Source organism: Mustela erminea, chromosome 8 (genome assembly GCF_009829155.1).
Source record: "Mustela erminea isolate mMusErm1 chromosome 8, mMusErm1.Pri, whole genome shotgun sequence".
Taxonomy (NCBI): domain Eukaryota; kingdom Metazoa; phylum Chordata; class Mammalia; order Carnivora; family Mustelidae; genus Mustela; species Mustela erminea.
Window position 1 is genome coordinate 74,046,518 of NC_045621.1, and position 20,036 is coordinate 74,066,553.

The following is a 20,036-nucleotide window of genomic DNA, read 5'->3' on the forward strand; positions in this document are numbered from 1 at the left end:
TTAAAGTTGGGAGAGGGGGGCATAGCAGTGGAAGTGGAGTTTGAGAAGGGAAGATGATAATGAGCAGAAATGGCTATGGCCCTCCAATTCTATATGTTTTATAAATTTGGCTTCCGTGTCAGATTTTCACTGAAGAAAAATGTCCATAGATAGATTTTTTTTTAATTCTGAATATACAGAATATATACCTTTCAGAATACTAGTAGCTACACAGTCCAGAGGGAATGGCATGATATATTTCAAGTGCTCAAAGAAAACAAAACAAAACAAACAAACAAAAACCTTCAACCAAGAATACCCTACTTAGCAAGATCATCACTTAGAATTGAAAGATAAAGAGGTTCCCGAACAGGAGTTGAAGGAGTTCATCACTACCAAAACAGTCCTATGAGAAATGTGAAAGGGCATTCTTTAGTGGAAAACAAGAGAACATAACTAGAAGAAAATTATGAGAGAAGTTCACAGGTAAAAGTAAACATAGATTAATTACTTTTAAGCCAATATCAAGGTTAAAGCACAAAAAAAGTAAAGTCAATTATATCCAAAAAATTCCAAGGGATACACAAAATAAAAAGATAAAAAATATGACAACATATACATAAAATGGAGGGATAGTAAACATTTAGTGATTTTTTTTTTAAATATTTTATTTATTTGATAGAGAGAGACACAGCAAGAAAGGGAACACAAGCAGGGGAAGCAAGAGAGGGAGAAGCAGGCTTCCCACTGAGCAGGGAGCCCGATGCAGGGCTTGATCCCAGGACCTGAGGCAAGGCAGACGCTTAACAACTGAGCCATCCAGGTGCCCCAAATGTAGTGCTTTTAGAATGTGTTCCAACTTAAGCAACTATTGACATAGACTGCTATACATATGGGATATTACATATAAATCTAACAGTAACCACAAATCAAAAACCTATAATAGATACACAAAAAAATAAAGGGAAAGGATTCCACGCAGAACACTAAAAAAAGCTATCAAGTCATAAGAGAGCAGGAGAAGAGAAGAACACACAAGAACCAGAAAACAATTAACAAAATGGCAGTAAGTACATACATATCAAAAATTACTTTAAATATAAATTGACTAACTACTCCAATCAAAAGACATGGGGTGACTGAATGGATTAAAAAAAAAAAAAAAAAAGAGCTGCCTACAAAAGACTCATTTCTAACCAAGACACACACAGATGGAAAGTGAAGGGATGGAAAAAGATACTCTAGGCAGAAGGAAGCAAAAAAGAAAAAATGTTGGGCTAGCAATACTTATATCAGACAAAACAGACTTTAAAAGGAAGACTGCAGCAAAAGACAAACACTGGGCATTACATAGTGATAAAAGGATCACCCAACAAGAGAATGTAACAATTGTAAATATCTAGGCACACAACATAAAAGCACCTAAGTACATAAAACAAATTTTAATAGACATAAAGGGAAAAACTGACAGTGATACAATAGTAGAGGACTTTAACACCCCACTTACATCAGTGGATAGATCAGCTGAACAGAATTATTAACAAGGAAACAATGGCTTTGAATGACACACTAGGCCAGATGGACCTAAAAAATATAAAAAGTAAATACAGAACAACCCAACCAAAAAGAGCAGAATAAATATACCGTCAAATGCACATGGAACATTCCATGATAGATAACATGTTAGGTCACAACATAAGTCTCAGTAAATTTAAGTGACGCCTGGGTGGCTCAGTTAGTTAAGCAGCTGCCTTCAGCTCAGGTCATGATTCCAGCGTCCTGGGATGGAGTCCCACATCAGGCTCCTTGCTCCGCAGGGAGCTTGCTTCTCCCTCTGCCACTCTGTCTGACTGTGTGCACTCTCTCTCTCTCTCTGACAAATAAATAAATAAAATCTTTAAAAAAAAAAAAAAGTCTCAGTAAATTTAAGAAGACTGACATCATATAAAGCATCTTTTCCTATCATAACACTATGAAACTAGAAATCAATTACAAGAAAAAGAACTAGAAAAAACACAAACAAGATGGAAGACAAACATGCCACTAAACAACCAACAGGTCATTGAAGAAATCAGAAAAAATTAAAAAAATACATGTATACAAAACCAAAACCAAAAGAGTATAAAATCTTTGGGATGCAGCAAAAGCAGTTCTACAACAGAAGTTTTTAATGATACAAACCTACCTCAAGAAACATGAAAAATCTCAAATAAACAATCTAATCTTACACCCAAAGGAACTAAAAAAAGAACAAAAACCAAAACCCAATATCAGAAGGAAGGAAATGATAAAGATGAGGGTGGAGATAAATAAAATAGAGACTATAAAAAAAATTAGAAAAGTTCAAAGAAATGAAGAGTTGATTCTTTAAAAAGATAAAACTGATAAACCGCTAGCTGAACTAATCAACAAAAAACAGAATTCAAGTAAAGTCAGAAAGATTGAAGGACACTGACACCACAGAAATATGAAGAATTAGGAGATAATGCTATAAAAAATATGCCAACAAATTAAACAACCTGGATGAAATGAATCAACTCCTAGAAACACAATCTTCTAAAAGTGCATCAGGAAGAAATGGAAAATTTGGACCGACTGATTTCTAGTAACAAAACTGAATTGGTAATCAAAAATCTCCCAAACAAAAGTCCAGGACAAGATGGCTTTGCAGGTAAATTCTACCAAGTATTTATTTATTTATTTATTTATTTATTTATTTTAAGATTTTATTTATTTATTTGACAGAGAGAGATCACAAGCAGACAGAGGCAGGCAGAGAGAGAGAGAGGGAAGCAGGCTCCTGCTGAGCAGAGAGCCCGATGCGGGCAGGTAAATTCTACCACGTATTTATTTATTTATTTATTTATTTATTTAAAGATTTTATTTATTTATTTGACAGAGAGAGATCACAAGCAGACAGAGGCAGGCAGAGAGAGAGAGAGGGAAGCAGGCTCCTGCTGAGCAGAGAGCCCGATGCGGGCCTCGATCTCATGACCCTGAGATCATGACCTGAGCCGAAGGCAGCGGCTTAACCCACTGAGCCACCCAGGCGCCCTCTACCAAGTATTTAAAGAACTAATACCTATTCTTATTCTAGAATAGAATAGGAATAAGAATAATTACTTATTCTAAAAAGTAGAAGAAGAAGGAGAACTTCCAAATTCATTCTATAAGGCCAACATTATCCTGATACCAAAACCAGACAAAGATAATACAGAAAAAGAAAAATACAGGCCATATGCCTAAAGAACATGGATGCAAAATTCCTCAACAAAATGTAAGCAAAGCACATTTTTTAAAGGGACCATTCACCATGACCAAGTAAGATTTATTCCAAGGTTGAAAGGATGGTTTGATATTTGCAAATCCAATCAATATGATGCCATGACATTAACAAGAGAAAAGATAAAAACTGCATGATTACGTCAATGGATGCAGAAAACCATCTAACAAAACACAACATCTGTTCATGATAAACATTATCAACAAAGTGAGTTTAGAGGGAACATACCTCAACACAATAAAGGCCATGTAAGAAAAACCCACAGCTAACATCATACCCAATGGTGAAAATGGAAAGCATTTCCTTTAAGATCAGGAACAAGACTAAGGATGTCCACTCTCACCACTTTTATTGAACATAGAACTGGAAGTCCTAGCCACAGCAATCAAACAACAGAAAGAAACAAAAGACATCCAAATTGTCAAGAAAGAAGTAAACCTGTCATTATCTGAAGACATACACAGAAAACTCTAGAGATGCCATCAAAAAACTATTTAAAGTAATAAATGAAATCTGTAAAGTTGTAAGATACAAAATTAAAGAAATCTGTTGCTTTTCTATACACTAGTAACAACACAGCAGAAAGAGAAATTTTAAAAATCTCGGAGCACCTGGGTGGTTCAGTCAGTTGGGCAACTGCCTTGGGCTCAAGTCATGGTCCCAGAGTCCCAGGATCAAGCCCCAAGTTGGGCTCCCTGCTCAGTGGGGAGTCTGCTTCTGCCCCTACCCATACTCCTTCTCCTTCGCTCTTTCTCCCTTTGTACCTCAAATAAACAAATAAATCTTAAAAAAGAAAGAAAGAAAGAAAACAATCTCATTTACAATTGCACCAAAAAGATTAAAACACCTAGGAATAAATTTAACCAAGGAGATAAAATCCTGTTCTCTGAAAACTATGACTGATGAAAGAAACTGAAGACAACACAAACAAATGGAAAGATATAACATATATTCACAGACTGGAAGAATTAATGTTGTTAAAATGTCCACACTACCCAAAGCAATACTGATTCAATTCAATCCCTAACAAAATTTTTCACAGAACTAGAACAAATAATCCTAAAGTTTATATGAAACCACAAATGCCCTTGAATAGCCAAATCAATTTTAAGAAAGAACAACAAAGGGCACCTGGGTGGCTCAGTGCGTTGGGCCTCTGCCTTTGGCTCAGGTCCTGGGATCAAGTCCCATAACAGGCTCTCTGCTCAGCAAGGAGCCTGCTTACCCCCCCCCCCCCCCCCCCCCGCCTCTCTGACTACTTGTAATCTCTCTCCCTCTTTCTGTCAAATAAATAAGTAAAATATTTTAAAAAAAAAAGAACAACAAAGCTGGAGGTATCACAACCCCAGATCTCAAGATATACTCAAGTATCAAAACAGTATGGCCTTGCACAAAGACAGACACAAGATTAGCAGAACAGAACAGAGAGACCAGAACTAAACCCACACTTGTATGGTCAATTAATCTCTTACAAAAGAGGCAAGAATATACATACAATGTGAAAACGAGTCTTTTCAAAAAATGGTTTTGGGAAAACTGGAGAGCTACATGCAAAAGAATGAAACTGGACCACTTTCTTACACCATACACAAAAAAAGTCAAAATGGATTAAAGACCTAAATGTGAGAAATGAAACCATAAAAATCCAAACAAAACACAGACAGTAATCTCTTGGACATTGGCTTTAACAACGTATTTATGGATATGTCTTCTCAGGCCAGGGAAACAAGAGCAAAAATAAACTACCGGGACTACACAAAAATAAAATGCTTTTGCACAGCAAAGGAATCATCAACAAAACAAAAAGGCAACCTAGGAGAAGCTGTTTGCAAGTGACATATACAATAAGGGGCTACTATCCAAAATATATAAAGAACTTCTACAACTCAACACCAAAAAACAATAATAGGATTTTAAAAATGGGCAGAGGACCTGAAAAGACATTTTTCCAAAGAAGAGATACAGATGACTAATACATAAAAAGTCACTCAATATCACTAATAGGGAAATGCAAATCAAAATCACAAGAAGACACCCCACACCAGTAAGAATGGTTAGTATCAAAAAGAGAAGAAATAACAAGTACTGACAAAGATGTAGAGAAAAGAGAACCCTCATGGTCTATTGGTAAGAACATAAAATGGTACCATGACTATGGAAAACAGTATGGAGGTTCCTCAAAAAATTAAAAATAGAAATACCATACAGTCCTGTAATTCCACTAAGGAGTATTTACTCAAAGAAAACAAAAATACTAATTCAAAAAGATATATACACTCCTATGTTTATTGCAGTATTATACACAAGAGCCAAGATATGGAGGCACCTGGGTGGCTCAGTGGGTTAAAGCCTCTGCCTTCAGCTCAGGTCATGATCCTGAGGTCCTGGGATCAAGCCCCGCATCGGGCTTTCTGCTCAGCAGGGAGCCTGCTTCCCTCTCTCTCTCTCTGCCTGCCTCTATGCCTACTTGTGATCTCCTTGTCAAATAAATAAATAAAATATTTTTAAAAAATAAAATAGATATGTATCAAATAAAATATGCATGAAGTATAGATAAGAAGCTGAATAGTTTCTTTTCATATTTACAAAACTTTTTAAAATCTAATGTTACCTTCAAAATATTAACATGTTCATTGCAAAAAGAGACCACTTTGGGGCATGTGCTGTAAGGAAGGGACCAGACACGCATCACTGCTGGACCTGTCCTGAGACAGTCACAGCTTGGGAGGGGTCAAACTTTAACAGTCGAAGACTGGGAGACACAGCAGGTCCCACAAGAAAAATGAAAACATACTACTAAAATGTACAACTTTCCAGGCTGAGCACAGTCTAACAGGGTAAACTTAGAAACAGTTCTGGGGTAGAAAGAGAGATGGATAAATGAATACATATGTGATCAAGTCTAATTTTGGTTGGAAATTTCTAAGTGAGGGGCATAAAGGTGTTTACTATACAATCCATTAACCTTTTCAGTGCATTTGAAATTTTTCACAATAAAATCCTGGGGCAATTATAATTGAAAAGCAGTTTGGTGGGCACCTGAGTGGCTCAGTCAGTTAAGTGTCCAACTCTTGATTTCAGCTGATGTCATGATCTGAGTCATGAGTCGGGCTCTGCATTGTGCATGGGGCCTGTTTGAGATTCTTTCTCTCCCTCTCCCTCTCCCCCTCCCTGCTCTAAAAAAATAAATTAAAAAAAAAATAATAAAGTAAATGCACTTTTGAGTGGTAGACATTTTGAAGGAGAAAAATCAGTTTTTAAGATTGCACCTAATTAAAAAAAAAAAAAAAGATTGCACCTAATAAACTGATCTCCAGAGTTGCAAAGAAGAGCTCAAAAATACTCCAGCGCTTTAGCAAGTACTGATATAGAGAGCTGCCAAAGTTATAGGAGGCTACTGCAAGAAAACAGAAGGTTAACAATTCAGTTTTCACAAATATTTGAGGGCCAAAACCTTGCAAAACAATTTTCAAAAATAAAGTATCCAGGTATCTATTCTGCCTTGCTAAAATAAGTTCTTTCATCTTGCTTCAATTCATATCTTCTCTATTAGATGGCAGGTATGTGTAAATATGCAGAAACTGATTCATAATTTACACTGGAATAGCATTATATGTATATTTATCTAAGAAAAAGAGAAATTCCAATAGCGTACGCTATTTTGCCCTCCATTGTACTTGCTGCTCATACACCCGGAATGAACAGACAAAAGAGGTGAGTGAAACTATTGGTCCCTTAGCCTGCCTCAGTCACCCAGTGCCCCTTATAATAGGAGCAACCTGCTGGGCTGAGTGTGAGTCTAGAATATACAAGCATGCATTTTCTTTCTTTTTTTTTTTTTTAAGATTTTATTCATTTATTTGAGAGAGAGACAGAGAGCTTGAGTGAGGGGAGAGGTAGAGGGAAAAGTAGATTCCCTGCTGAGCAGAGCCCAGGACCCTGGGATCATGACCTGAGCCAAAGGGAGACACTTAACCAACTGAGCCACCCAGGCACCCCGTAAGCATGCACTTTTTTATTACAAACTAAATCACAAGCTGAATGTGTCTTCTGGAACGTAGCCTCAGTGACACATTTCTCCAGTGTCCATGCTAGGAAAACTAGCATGTTCATGAAAAAAACAGTTTGTAAGTCTCTAATCTCTAATCCTTACTTAGGCATTTTTCATGGATAATTTTGACCGTCAGTAATTTGCATAGCACATTCCAACTTCAGAACCTAACCTCACCTCACCTAAGATTCAACTATACTAAACTCTAGTCATTTGAAATATTAAGAGCTCTGGATTGGTATCAGCAATGACAGATTCTAGCCTCAGCTCTACTACTAATTAGCTGTGTAATCCTGGGTAAGTAACTATAACCTGAGTCTCAATTCCCTCGTCTACATAATAAGGCAGTTGGTTCAGATGGCCTCTAATTCATAGATGGTTACCACATGTAACCATCTATGAATCACACAAACTTTTTTAGAATTTGTTAGCTGTACTCCAGCTGGTATCATTTACCTAGAAATAGTTATTTAATGGTGAATAATACAAATCAGCATTCAGCTCATAGTAGATTAGGAAGGTTACTAAATACTAACACACTGGGGCGCCTGGGTGGCTGCTGCCTTCGGCTCAGGTCATGATCTCAGGGTCCTGGGATCGAGTCCCGCATCGGGCTCTCTGCTCAGCAGGGAGCCTGCTTCCCTTCCTCTCTCTCTGCCTGCCTCTCTCTCTGCCTGCCTCTCCATCTGCTTGTGATTTCTCTCTGTCAAATAAATAAATAAAATCTTTAAAAAAAAAAAAAAAATACTAACACACTGTCAGTTCTGCTAACTTTCCTTTCCAGAAAGTAAAAAAAGAAAATTGAAAATTCTCACTTGAAGACATCTATTTCCCCAACATAGAAAAACCAATCAGCAAGAGAATCATTAAATTACAGGCCAATACTGGAAGCAGGTATGATTAAAGTCAGTGGTTCTAAAATATAGTTTTAACCCTGTTCTCGGCAAAGTGGCTTAAGATGAAATAATCTATTGTACCAATAATGCAAATATGGGAAGAATACAAAGAACTGTTCTGACTAAAATGTTTAAAATTCATTATCTGGAGCTTAAGAGCATTATATAAGAGAGTTTTGTTCCTTTTACCACCTCTATATTTTACAAACAAAAAAGTCTGTCCTCATTCTCATTCTTTATTGCAGTGGCTTGCAAATCTGATTGTAAATAAGAATTATCTGGGAAGCTTAAAGGTTTGTAAAGGATTTTTTTAAAAAGAATTTACTCAAAATGAACAGAGGGATGAGGGAGTGCCGAGGGAGAAAGAGAATCCCAACCAGACTCCACACTTAGCATGGAGCCCGACACAGGGCCTGATCCCAGGACCCTGAGATTATGATCCAAGCCAAAATCAAGAGTCAGATACTTAATCAACTGAGGGTCCCAGGAGCCCCAAGGATTTTTTTTTTAAAGATCTTAAGTAATATCTACACCCAATGTCAGGCTTGAACTCACAACCCCAAGATCCAGAGTTGTATGTTCCACCAACTGAGCCAGCCAGGCACCCCACTAAAGAATTTTTTTTTAAAACATCTGATGAGCAGACTTCCCAGGAACAATACAATCAGAGTCTCTCAAGAGCATTAGAATTTTTAAAAAAAAAAAAAAAAAAAAAATCTCCAGATGATTCTAACACACAGTCAGACTTCAGCCTCCAAATATCACATATAAAAGAGGAGGTTGGGGAAGGAGCTTATTTTTGTTTTTGAAGTGATGGGGAAGCTCAAGCAAAAAGAAAAGTCTGTCTGTCTTCACCCAAGAAATACAAACTCCAAGGATCTTCGATTAAAACATAAACATTTTTTGCATTTTTTTAAAATGAAAATGCTTTGATGGGGCGCCTGGGTGGCTCAGTGGGTTAAGCCGCTGCCTTCGGCTCGGGTCGTGATCTCGGGGTCCTGGGATCGAGTCCCGCGTCGGGCTCTCTGCTCAGCAGGGAGCCTGCTTCCTCCTCTCTCTCTCTCTGCCTGCCTCTCTGCCTACTTGTGATCTCTCTCTGTCAAATAAATAAATAAAAATCTTTAAAAAAAAAAAAATGAAAATGCTTTGAACTCCTAATAGCCTTTACTCAGTGTATAAACTTACAGATTTATATCTATATAGTGAAATAGCTATTTAAATAAAAGATGCTTTCTACCAAATTCACTTCTCTGTGTTTTCTCAAGTTGCATGGTACATAGATGCTCAGTCTTTGTGTTCCTTAAAAGTTGACAATGCATACATTTTGGAAATCTGTATCACATTATCCAGTGACTTAAAAGCATACAATAATTCTTTTATTTGGTGTTGTATCAGAAAAGACTGATTCTAGTGTTTTTAATTATAATTTCACTAATAAAAGCAGGTGACATAGCAACATACACCTTAATAACAGAAAACATTAATAAGTGAACAATAACATATCAAGCTTTTTAAAAAACACCTGCAGAGTCACCTTGGAATGCTGAGTAGGTAGTCTAAGGTAACACTCAGCTCGTCCATATTTGTCTGTTCCAGGCATAATGGAATTGTCAGAATGAGGCCACTCCGTCTGTCCTTTCCTCCTATTAGAAAAAAAAAGACATAAATACAACATGTAATAGATATTGAAGCACTAAATAAATATGTTTGGGTCCAATGCTACTAAAACAAATAGTATTTAAGATATAAGTAAATAGAACTATCTAATTGCTGCTTATTTTATACATTGTAAATGTTTATAGTAGTATAGAAAAATTATACCAAATTTAGAAAGAATAAGAGAAAAAAATTCATCCATGAAAACTTCACTTAAGCACAGCTATTATCATTCTGTTTAATTTTCTTCATTCAGGCTGCTTCTTAATGTAATCAATTCATCGAGCTCCTACTGTACACCTAGCACTATAAGCATTTACAAGTAAAGTAAATTTCCAATCAACCCAGGAAGAAAGGCTTTACATCATAAGAAATAACAGTATGAAATATAAGTTTATCTGCTAGGCTGTGTTGTATAATACATATAAAGTATTATAAAAAAGGATTCAGAAAATGAGAAAATGATAAGAGCTGTGATAAAGGTGAAAAGCTTCGTAGAAAAGTTAAGACAAGAAAAATGGGTAGAATTTATAAACCAAGTTAAGAGTATTAGAATATTCTGTGATGAGGAATGATCTGAGTGAACTCATAGAGGTCAGACAGGACTTCTGCATTCAGGAGGCAAGAAAGAAAGTTCTGCCCAGCTGTGAAGAGCACATGGGACCTTGCTGTGGAAGCCTGAAAGCCAGGCAGTAGACTATACTCGCATTTTGTGGATGCTCAAGCCCTCTTCAATCTTCCATAGGCATTAAAATCTAACTAATACTTTTATACACACATATCTTCTGTGAAAATTCCCCATGTGACTAGCTTTGACACTGATGTCCATTCTCTGACCCAACTGACATTTCTGGCAATTTCAGAAGCTTAAGAAACAGTAAATACTAAAGGTAAAAAATTTATATGATCTCTAGAAATCTATCACTAAAAACTGAAAGCCGTGAAGTGAAAAAAACAAATCCTTTGAGTGACAAGAGGGCAATTCATGATGGACCAACCACAGACAATCTTCTTTTTATTAGGCTAAACTTATAAATGAATGACATTCAACCAGTCTGTGTAATATGAATAAATGTAATTTCAAATGGTTCAACTTAATAGATAATCAATAGTGACTTCAACTACTTACAGTTTTTGTTCAAGTTTTTTGTTTTTTGTTTTTTGTTTTTTAAATGGATTGCACCCATGGTTTTCAAGCTGAATCCCTGAAATGATTTTGGTTTGAAAAGTTTTTCTCTATTATTAAAAAAGGTGAAAATTATGGGTTGATATAATTAATAGTCAATAGAGAAAGTCAAGAAGTATGGCTAAGGAAAATTTCATTTGTTAGTCAAAAACTGCTAAGTTTTACGCCTACATTAAACTAAATGTGCAAAAAAGGTTCATATCTGTACTGCAGCATCCTGACCCACTGTGCATTTGTCTTCAGAGAACAGTTCTAACATACAGAACTACATTTAACCTCCTGTCCTCAGCCTTCACTAAGGAACAATAAAATAATTACTAGAGTAAAAGAAAAAGCCAAGAGAAAAAAGATCTTCAAGGTAGATATGGCTAGGGTGCTTTGGTGGCTCAGTCAGTTAAGCAACTGACTTTTGGTTTCAGTTCAGGTCATGATCTCAGGGTCTTGAGATCAAGCCTGGAGACTGGCTCCATCCTCAGCAGGGAGTCTGCTCAAGGACTCTCTCCCCCTACCCTTGCACATGTGCACACACACCCACACCCTCTAAATAAATAAATAAAATGTGTTTTTTAAAAAGTAGATATGGGGGCGCCTGGGGGCTCAGTGGGTTGAGTCTCTGCCTTCGGCTACCATGGTCTCAAAATCCTGGGATCAAGTCCCACACTGGGTTCTCTGCTCAGCGGGGAGCCTGCTTCCCCCTCTCTTTCTGCCGGCCTCGCTGCCTACTTGTGATCTCTGTCTGTCCAATAAATAAATAAAATCTTAAAAAAAAAAAAAAGTAGATATGGCAATGGAATACCATGCAGCCGTCAAAAGAAATGAAATCTTGCCATTTGCAACAACGTGGATGGAACTAGAGAGTATTATGCTTAGCGAAATCAGTCAATCAGAGAAAGACAATTATCATATGATCTTCCTGATATGAGGAAGCTGAGAGGCAACGTCAGGGATTTGGGGGTAGGAAAAGAATACATGAAACAAGATGGGATCACGAGGGACACAAACCATAAGAGACTCTTAATCTCACAAAACAAACTGAGGGGTGCTGGGGGGAAGGAGGTAGGGAGAGGGTAGTGCGGTTATGGACATTGAGGAAGGTAATGTGCTATGGTGAGTACTGTGAAGTGTGTAAACCTGGCGATTCACAGAACTGTACCCCTGGGGCTAATAATACATTACATGTTAATAAAAATTTTTTTTAAAAAAAGTAGATATGTCCAACAGAATGAAATGCTGCACATACATAAGTATCATAAAGATGAAAATATGTCAATGATAAAAATTACAGAATAATATCCACACAGCAACAGTGTGGGCAAAAAGGCATTTTCTTACACTGGTGGGAGAAACAGAAATTGAAATACTCTTAGAGGGTAATCTGACAAAACCTAACATAAATTTAAATGTAAATTCTCTTTAACAGCTCCACTTACATGGGAATCTATACTGCTGAACTTGTACAAAGTGCATGAACGATGAATAAGAATGTTTCCTGTAACACCATTAATATCAGAAAAGAATGGAAAAAACATCAGCATCAACTGGTAAGGAAAGAAGTTGTTCTTTAAAAAAGGAAATACAGGGATGCCTGGGTGGCTCTGTCAGTAAGCATCTGCCTTCAGCTCAGGTCAAGATCCCAGGGTACTTGGATTCAGCCCTGCACCTGGCTCCCTGCTAAGCAAGCTCCCTTATCCCTCTCTCACTCCCCCTGCTTTTGTTCCCTCTCTCACTGTGACTCTGTCAAATAATAAATAAAATCTTACCAAAAAAAAAAAGAAAGAAAGAAAAAAGAAAATACATTAAATAAGGAAACAAGAATTCTAATGGAATTCAATATCTTATTTTGTCCTTTATAATCTGCACTAGAAAAACATAGCAATTCAGAGATACAATATAATTTTTAAAAAAGATTGTTGGTAGCATAATGATCAAGACAATTATGATAGGATCCAAAGTAAAAAAGAAATAAAAAGCAAGATAAAAAAAAGTCCAAGTAACTCTAAATAGGCAGGCCATATTACCTATTCTAAAGCATATGCAAATGATATCATTTACTCAATGATCCTTAATTCCAGATAATCACTATACCTGAAGTACCCTGCAACTAATAAAGTATCTTTCAGCTTCTCTCCCATTCTTAGCTAATACACACTTTAAGTTAATAGCCAGAGAAAAATTCAAGCCTGTATAAACCAATTCGAAGAGTAAAAAGTGAAAACCATGTAACTGGTATTTCCTAACTACTCCTACTGCACTGAAACTATCTCACAGGAAGATGGAAGACAAAAGCTATGATGCAGGATATCATAAAAACTAATTCTATATTTCAAAAACAATTACTTAGGTGCTGGTTAGTCAATTATTCTTGGCCCATATTATTTCATTTTTATATAAAAAGATATGACATCTACCTTGCAGAGGTCATTTTAATCAATTACAGAGTAAATATTGTACTGCCAAGTACCAACAGTGACAGAGGTGGCTTGCACACAGCTATCCACTCTGATTAACAGAGGTCTCAGAAATATCTCTGAAATGAAACCTTCACAGAAAAATGCATTTCTGTTGAACTTACCAAAGGAAAAAGTTTAAACAAATTTATATATCAAACACTTCCAGTTTTAAGAAGAAAGCATACCTGAAAGGAATGCAAGTTTTTTCTTCAGAATGGGTAGTATTACTGAGGCCTCCATTTTATTCCAGTAAATGTCCTCACTTCTGAAAACAAAGAAAGGTAAATGTTAACTACAAGAAAGTAACTATTCTGTGAAATACATACTTATGATGGCTTATCCCAGGGAGTCTCAATTTCAGCATTACTAACATTTTGAGTCAGATTTTTTTTTTTATAAGAATTGTTCTGGGCATTGTGTTTAGCAGCATCCCTGTCCTCTACTCATTAGAATACAAACAACACTCCCTCTTCCAGGCTGTGACAACCAAAATGTCTCTATAGACATTGCCAAATACTCTGGTAGGCAAAAATCACAGCCAGTTGAGAATCACTGGCTTAACTCTTTTTGTTATTGTTTTTTGTTTTTTTATTTTTTAAGCAGGCTCCATACCCAACATGGGGCTCTAACTCAGGACCCTGGGATCAAAAGGCACATGCTCTACCGACCAGCAAGGTGCCCCACTGACTTAACTCTTCTCCGGAGCAGTACTCTTGGGGTAGAACAGTAGTAATTCAATAATTCTTGCTGAATAAAGGAATGAATCAATTACTCAAAGAGGCAATCTTTTCTCTATTGCTCTCCTCCTTAATTATACAGCTTAATTCCAAATATCTGACTCTTTCCATTGCACTATTAAATAGCTATTCCTAATTTCTCATATTTTTGCTTCTCCATATCACTTCTTATCCTCATGTTTACCTCAAGATATTTCCTAATATACTGTTTCAACTTTTTTCGCCACTGTTAATTATCTCCGTCTCTCCACAACATGAATTTTTTTTTAAATCTCCAGGGAAAGATCTGATTAACCCAGCTGATCTCCTATCAAGCTATAATTCACTGTTCTTGGTTTCGTTTTCTAGTATTCACTTGGCCACAGAGAGAGGGGTTATGCCTAAATACAAAATGGGACTATCCACACAGCAAGGCCTAAGGACAAGACAGTTTCCCTTGAAAGGGAGCTTTAACAGCGTAGGCATCTGGAGACTTGGCCAGCCCCATATACTATTAAAATAGGATTTTGAGGAGAGCAGGCCATTTAAAACAAAGCAAAAAAAAAAAAAAAAAAAAAAATCAAAGTTTCAATTATTATTATCCACCTATACTTAACTACACATCTGAGATGTATTCTCCAGCACATTTTATTCTTCCTTCCCCATCCCACCTCACACCCACCCACCATCACAATATAGTGACAGCTCCCTGCAATACTCCATGAATTTGCTTTGCATTTAGTGAATTTTAACAGCCTCCTTTTTTAAAATTGAGATATAACTGACATGTAACACTATATTAGTTTCAAGTGGACATAATGATTCACTATTTACATATATTGCAAAGTTATCACAATAAGTCTAGTTAACATCAGTCACCATACATAGTTACAAAATTTTTTTTCTTATGACAACTTTTAAGACCTATTCTCTTAGCAATTTCAAATATGCAGTATAGTATTATAAACCATAGTCACCACAAAGCACACTCTCTTGAAAATAATTTTCAAGCAGAGTAGAAAATGTGACTCCAAATGAAAATATATTACTTATTCAACAAAAATTTGCTATGAACTTATCCCATTACAGATACTGTGTTATTAGCTGGAGCTAAAAACTCAAGTCATAGCCCTACCCTAGAAAAAAAAAGTCTTTTAAGGAAAAAAAACCTCAGATATTAACAAAAAAAGATGTGATCCTAATATTTGTCAAATAATCACTAATTAAACAAGATTACTTAAAGAAATATATTATTTTACAGCTTCTATATATACAACTAAAAAAAAAAATCACCATTATTTGTACCTGTCTACAAAGAAAAAAATTGCTATCAAACTAAATAGGATAGATTTTTCTCAAGTTTTATTCTTGAATATTTGTTTGCAATTTGTTCATTTTTGTTCTACATTAGCCGCTGCTGACATACAACTAGTAGGAAATGTGATGGAAAAGCTCACATTATACATTTTAAATCTAAAACAAGTAGCAGGAGCACCTGGGTGATTCAGTCGGTTGAGCATCTGCCTTTCGCTCAAGTCATGATCCCACGGTCCTGGGATCAAGCCCCACATCAGGGTCCCTGCTCAATGGAGAGCCTGCTTTTCCCTCTCCCTTTACCCCTCTCCCAACTTGTGCTCTCTCACTCTTTCTCTCTCACTCTATCTCAAATAAAAATTAAATTAAATTAAATCAGTAGTTCATACTTGCAGGTCAAGACCCTAACCTGAGGAGTCAGTTACCCAGCTCTACAAAAACCAGAGAGCTCAGATTCATATCTACGGTCCCCTCTCTTGTGACCACCTTATCAGAGACCAGATTTGAAAATGAGATAATGTGGGGGTTCAGAGTGAGTTATTTGCCCCCAGACAAGTCACTGGGACATTCAGATATTTTTGAGTTAAAAACAAAAATAATCAAGGCCCAAAAGACATAATTAGAAACTCTGACCTTCCCCCTAACTGCCTAAGTGAATTCAAATAAAGGACTTGCTCCAGAGAGAGCTATCAATCACTGTAGATAAACCGCATTAAAATATGAACTCAGGGCAGTAGACCTTGAGGAACTTAAGCAATTTTGATCTTTGATTAAGTTCTCTCTATAGCTTATTGTTCCTACAGTTGCTATAGGGCCTAACATTTGTTTACCAAACATTTACTCTTTTTCATCTTCCTGTGAATTGTTTTCCTACCCCTTTCTCCTAAGTTCAGGATGACATATATATCTCATTTTGCCTGCCTGTCTTTAGAATCTCATAATTATGTGGATTCCCTATAGGTAATTAATTTGATTTTCTTCTGTCAATCTGTCTCATGTGAATTTAATTCTCAGACTAGTTCCAGGGCGCCTATGTGGCTCAGTCAGTTAAACATCTGACTTTGGTTCAAGTCATGATACCAGGGTCTGGGATCAAGACCCACCTGCAGCAGGGAGCCTGCTCCTCCCTCTTTCTCTGCCACTCCCCCTGCTTGTGCTCTCTTTCTCTCAAATAAATAAATACAATCTTAAAAAAAAAAACTTAGAGCAAAAGAACCTTCAGAGGCAGAGAAAAATTTTTCTTCCCCACAATAATCAAAATGATAATGAAAATTAATATTCACCTAATATTTACATAAACCATGCATTGTTCTAAATAATTTATTTGTATTAACTTATTTAATCCTCACAATTTTTCTATGTGGTAAGTATCATCATCCCCATTTTACAGAAGAAGTAACTGGAGCTTAGACAACTTAAACATTGCCCAGCATCTCACAGCTAGTTAAGTGGGGAAGTTAGGATTCACACCCAGGCAATATATTCCATAATGATATTCTCACATTACATTATCAACTTACTGGTAAAATAGCTCTGAAAATATCCAGTGACATTTGGCCAAATGAGAAAGATGGAGCTCTAGACTATATACAAAATTAATACACATACACATATGTGTATCCTATATATACAGGATATATACATATGTGCTGTCTTAATTCATGCTAGGTGCTGTAACTTTTGCCTACCACTGCTTCCACAAACAACAGTGCAAATGCCAAGTGATACAAGAATTGTTACAAAAAGTTTTGACCCAAGAGAATAAGCTGGAAACAAGAGAACTACTGCTCTAGGTAGTCAGTGGGATGCAGCCACGAAGTAATTTCAACCTTGAAGAGGTAATACAAATGCAGGAACAACTTAGTCATAGAAACAGAACGGGCTTTCTAATCAAACTTTCCCTTTGGCATAAGCACAAACCAATTCTCAACTGTCTTTTTGGTTCCTTCCTATTTTCTGAGTCTATTTCTCCATGATTCTTATCAATTCTGTGTGTTATATAACATCCTTCCAATAAATTCCTTTTCTGCTTAAGTTAGCTAGAATACCCTTCTCATTTAGTCAATAGAGAAACTTGCCTGGTATAGGAAGCAAAACTGTAATTCAAAGTTTAGTAGTATCTGCCATCATTTAATGCTTTTTTAAAAATCTTTTGCCATTTATTCTGACTGAAAATGTCCATCAACACTAAGGTTTAAACCATTGCCACAATAAAACCTAATTAACCAGTACCCAAGAGAAAAGAATATATGGAATTCCTAGGATTCCAAGAGTCATAAGAAATGATAACTGCAGCTGACCTTTAAAGTAGTATCCGTGTTATCCAAGCTTTGCAAGTCAGGTTATTGATTGTGTGCAGACAAGGCCAAATTTTTCACCATTGTATTATTCTCCATATACTTAAAGTGAAAAAGACAGATGGTCTTAGTCTCCAGTCTAGATTTACCTTGACACACTATGATATCCAGAAGCAATCTTATTTTTTGTCACTGTCTCCTGAGAGATGGATGTTTTATCCAAACTTTCCATTACTTTGTAGAACCATCCCATTTTGAGAAAATACAAAGAATTTTTTTTTTCTAAGAACATGTTGATAGTGATGAAAAAGTAGCTTAATGAGAAATAAAGGCTTTTGGGTGTGTAGGCCACTTCAAATGACCTCATGGATAAAATGTAAAGCAGCCAAGAAATGAAAGCCGATGAAGCACCTACCCAGGTGGCTCAGCTGGTTAAGTGTCTGACTCTTGATTTCGGGTCAGGCCATGATCTCAGGTTCTTGAGATCAAGCCCCACCCTGGGCTCCACACTGGGTGTGGAGCCTGCGCTTAAGATTCTCTCTTACGGCTAATAGGCACATGAAAAAATGTCCCACATCACTCATCATCAGAAAAATACAAATCAAAACCACAATGAGATAGCGCCTCACTCCAGTCAGAATGGCTAAAACTAGTAAGTCAGGAAACAACAAATGTTGGCAAGTATGGGGAATAAAGGGAACCCTTTTACAGACCTGGTGAGAATGCCAACTGGTACAGCCACTCTGGAAAACAGTATGGAGGTTCTTCTAAAAGTTAAAAATAGAACTACCCTATGACCTAGCAATTGAGCTACTAGGTATTTATCCAAAGGGTACAAACATAGTGATTCTAAGGGGCATGTGCACCCCAATGTTTATAGCAGTAATGTCCACAACAGCCAAACTATAGAAAGAGCCCAGATGTCCTTCAACACCTGAATGGATAAAGATGTGTTATCTATCTATCTACCTAGATATGCAATGGAATATTACTCAGCCATCAAAAAGAATAAAATCTTGCCATATGCAATGACGTGGATAGAACTAGAGGGTATTATATTAAGTGAAATCAGTCAGAAAATGACAAATACCATATGATTTCACTCATATGTGGAACTTACAACAAAACAGATCAACGTAGAAGAAGGGGAGGAAAAATAAAATAAAATAAAAACGGAGAGGGAGGAAAACCACAAGAGACTCTTAACTGCAGTTAACAAACTGAGGGTTGCTGGAGGGAAGGTGGATGGAGGGAATGGGGTAATTAGATGATGCGCATTAATGAAGGACTTGATATGGTGAGCACTGGGTGTTGTATGCAACTGATGAATTACTAATACCCCTGAAACAAATAATACAGTATAACTTACCTAAATTGAATTTAAATAAAACAATTTTTAAAAAGATTCTCTCACTTCCTCTCCCTCTAACCCTCCTACCACTTCCACTCACTCTCTCTCTCAAAAAAAAAAAAACCACAAAACTTTAAAAAATAGAAAAATTAAGAAAAAAGAAAGCTGTGATGTTTATCCTTCTAGAATCTGCTTCCCACCAATTTTTCATTGTCCTCATCACAAAGGAGATGGGTAATGAAAATAATTACTGTACTACTAGTTCCAATTAAATAGTTTTTCAAAAGTTACTTGTTTTAGATTTTTCAACTCATTAGCACAGCCATGTAAAAAAAAATTGCCTATCTCTGGTTATCTTCTATCTCACAAAATAGTTAAAGTGCAAAACACAAAAGACAAAGGAAAATCTTGCAAAATATAATCACCCAATACCATCACCACAATAAAATGTTATATAACACAGAGGTATCTGTTCATGCTCTTCTCCAATAAGATAGATACAGACCATTATTTTTCACAACTTTAATATATTAATATATTATATATAATATATATAGTTAATATATTAACTCAGATATATATACCTGAGTGGATCATATTCTCAAACAAGAAAAGAAGCAACCATTCTCTTCTCTCTCTCTATGAGTTTCACTACTCTAACCACATCATATGAGTGGGAAAATAAATAAATAAACAAAGTAAGCAAATTAAACAGAGCCCTTTACAATTAGAGATGATGAATTCTGAGAATTAGATATATAAAGGAGGCTAAGTTTCAACTATTATTTGTATCCATCTTCTACTTTGAACATCTCTCCCAAGATCTTGGAGCATTAAAAGAGGAAAACTGGAACAGC

At 36.2% G+C, this 20,036-nt stretch overlaps 1 protein-coding gene across 6 annotated transcripts in view; it reads right to left on the bottom strand.

Annotated features, from left to right (window-relative positions):
• The window catches only part of SESTD1 (SEC14 and spectrin domain containing 1), a 166,319-nt gene that overhangs the window by 108,365 nt on the left and 37,918 nt on the right, over positions 1-20,036 (bottom strand). For 5 of the 6 annotated variants that reach the window (XM_032356090.1, XM_032356089.1, XM_032356091.1 and 2 more), the window contains exons 2-3: positions 13,687-13,766; positions 9,744-9,852 (exon numbers count right to left, since the gene is read on the bottom strand). In XM_032356090.1, coding sequence (XP_032211981.1) covers positions 9,744-9,852; positions 13,687-13,741 — 164 coding nt within the window. In that variant the 5' untranslated portion in view covers positions 13,742-13,766. Of the gene's footprint in view, positions 1-9,743; positions 9,853-13,686; positions 13,767-17,831; positions 17,934-20,036 lie in introns of those variants that run through there. The other variant, XM_032356086.1, reaches the window with a different exon arrangement.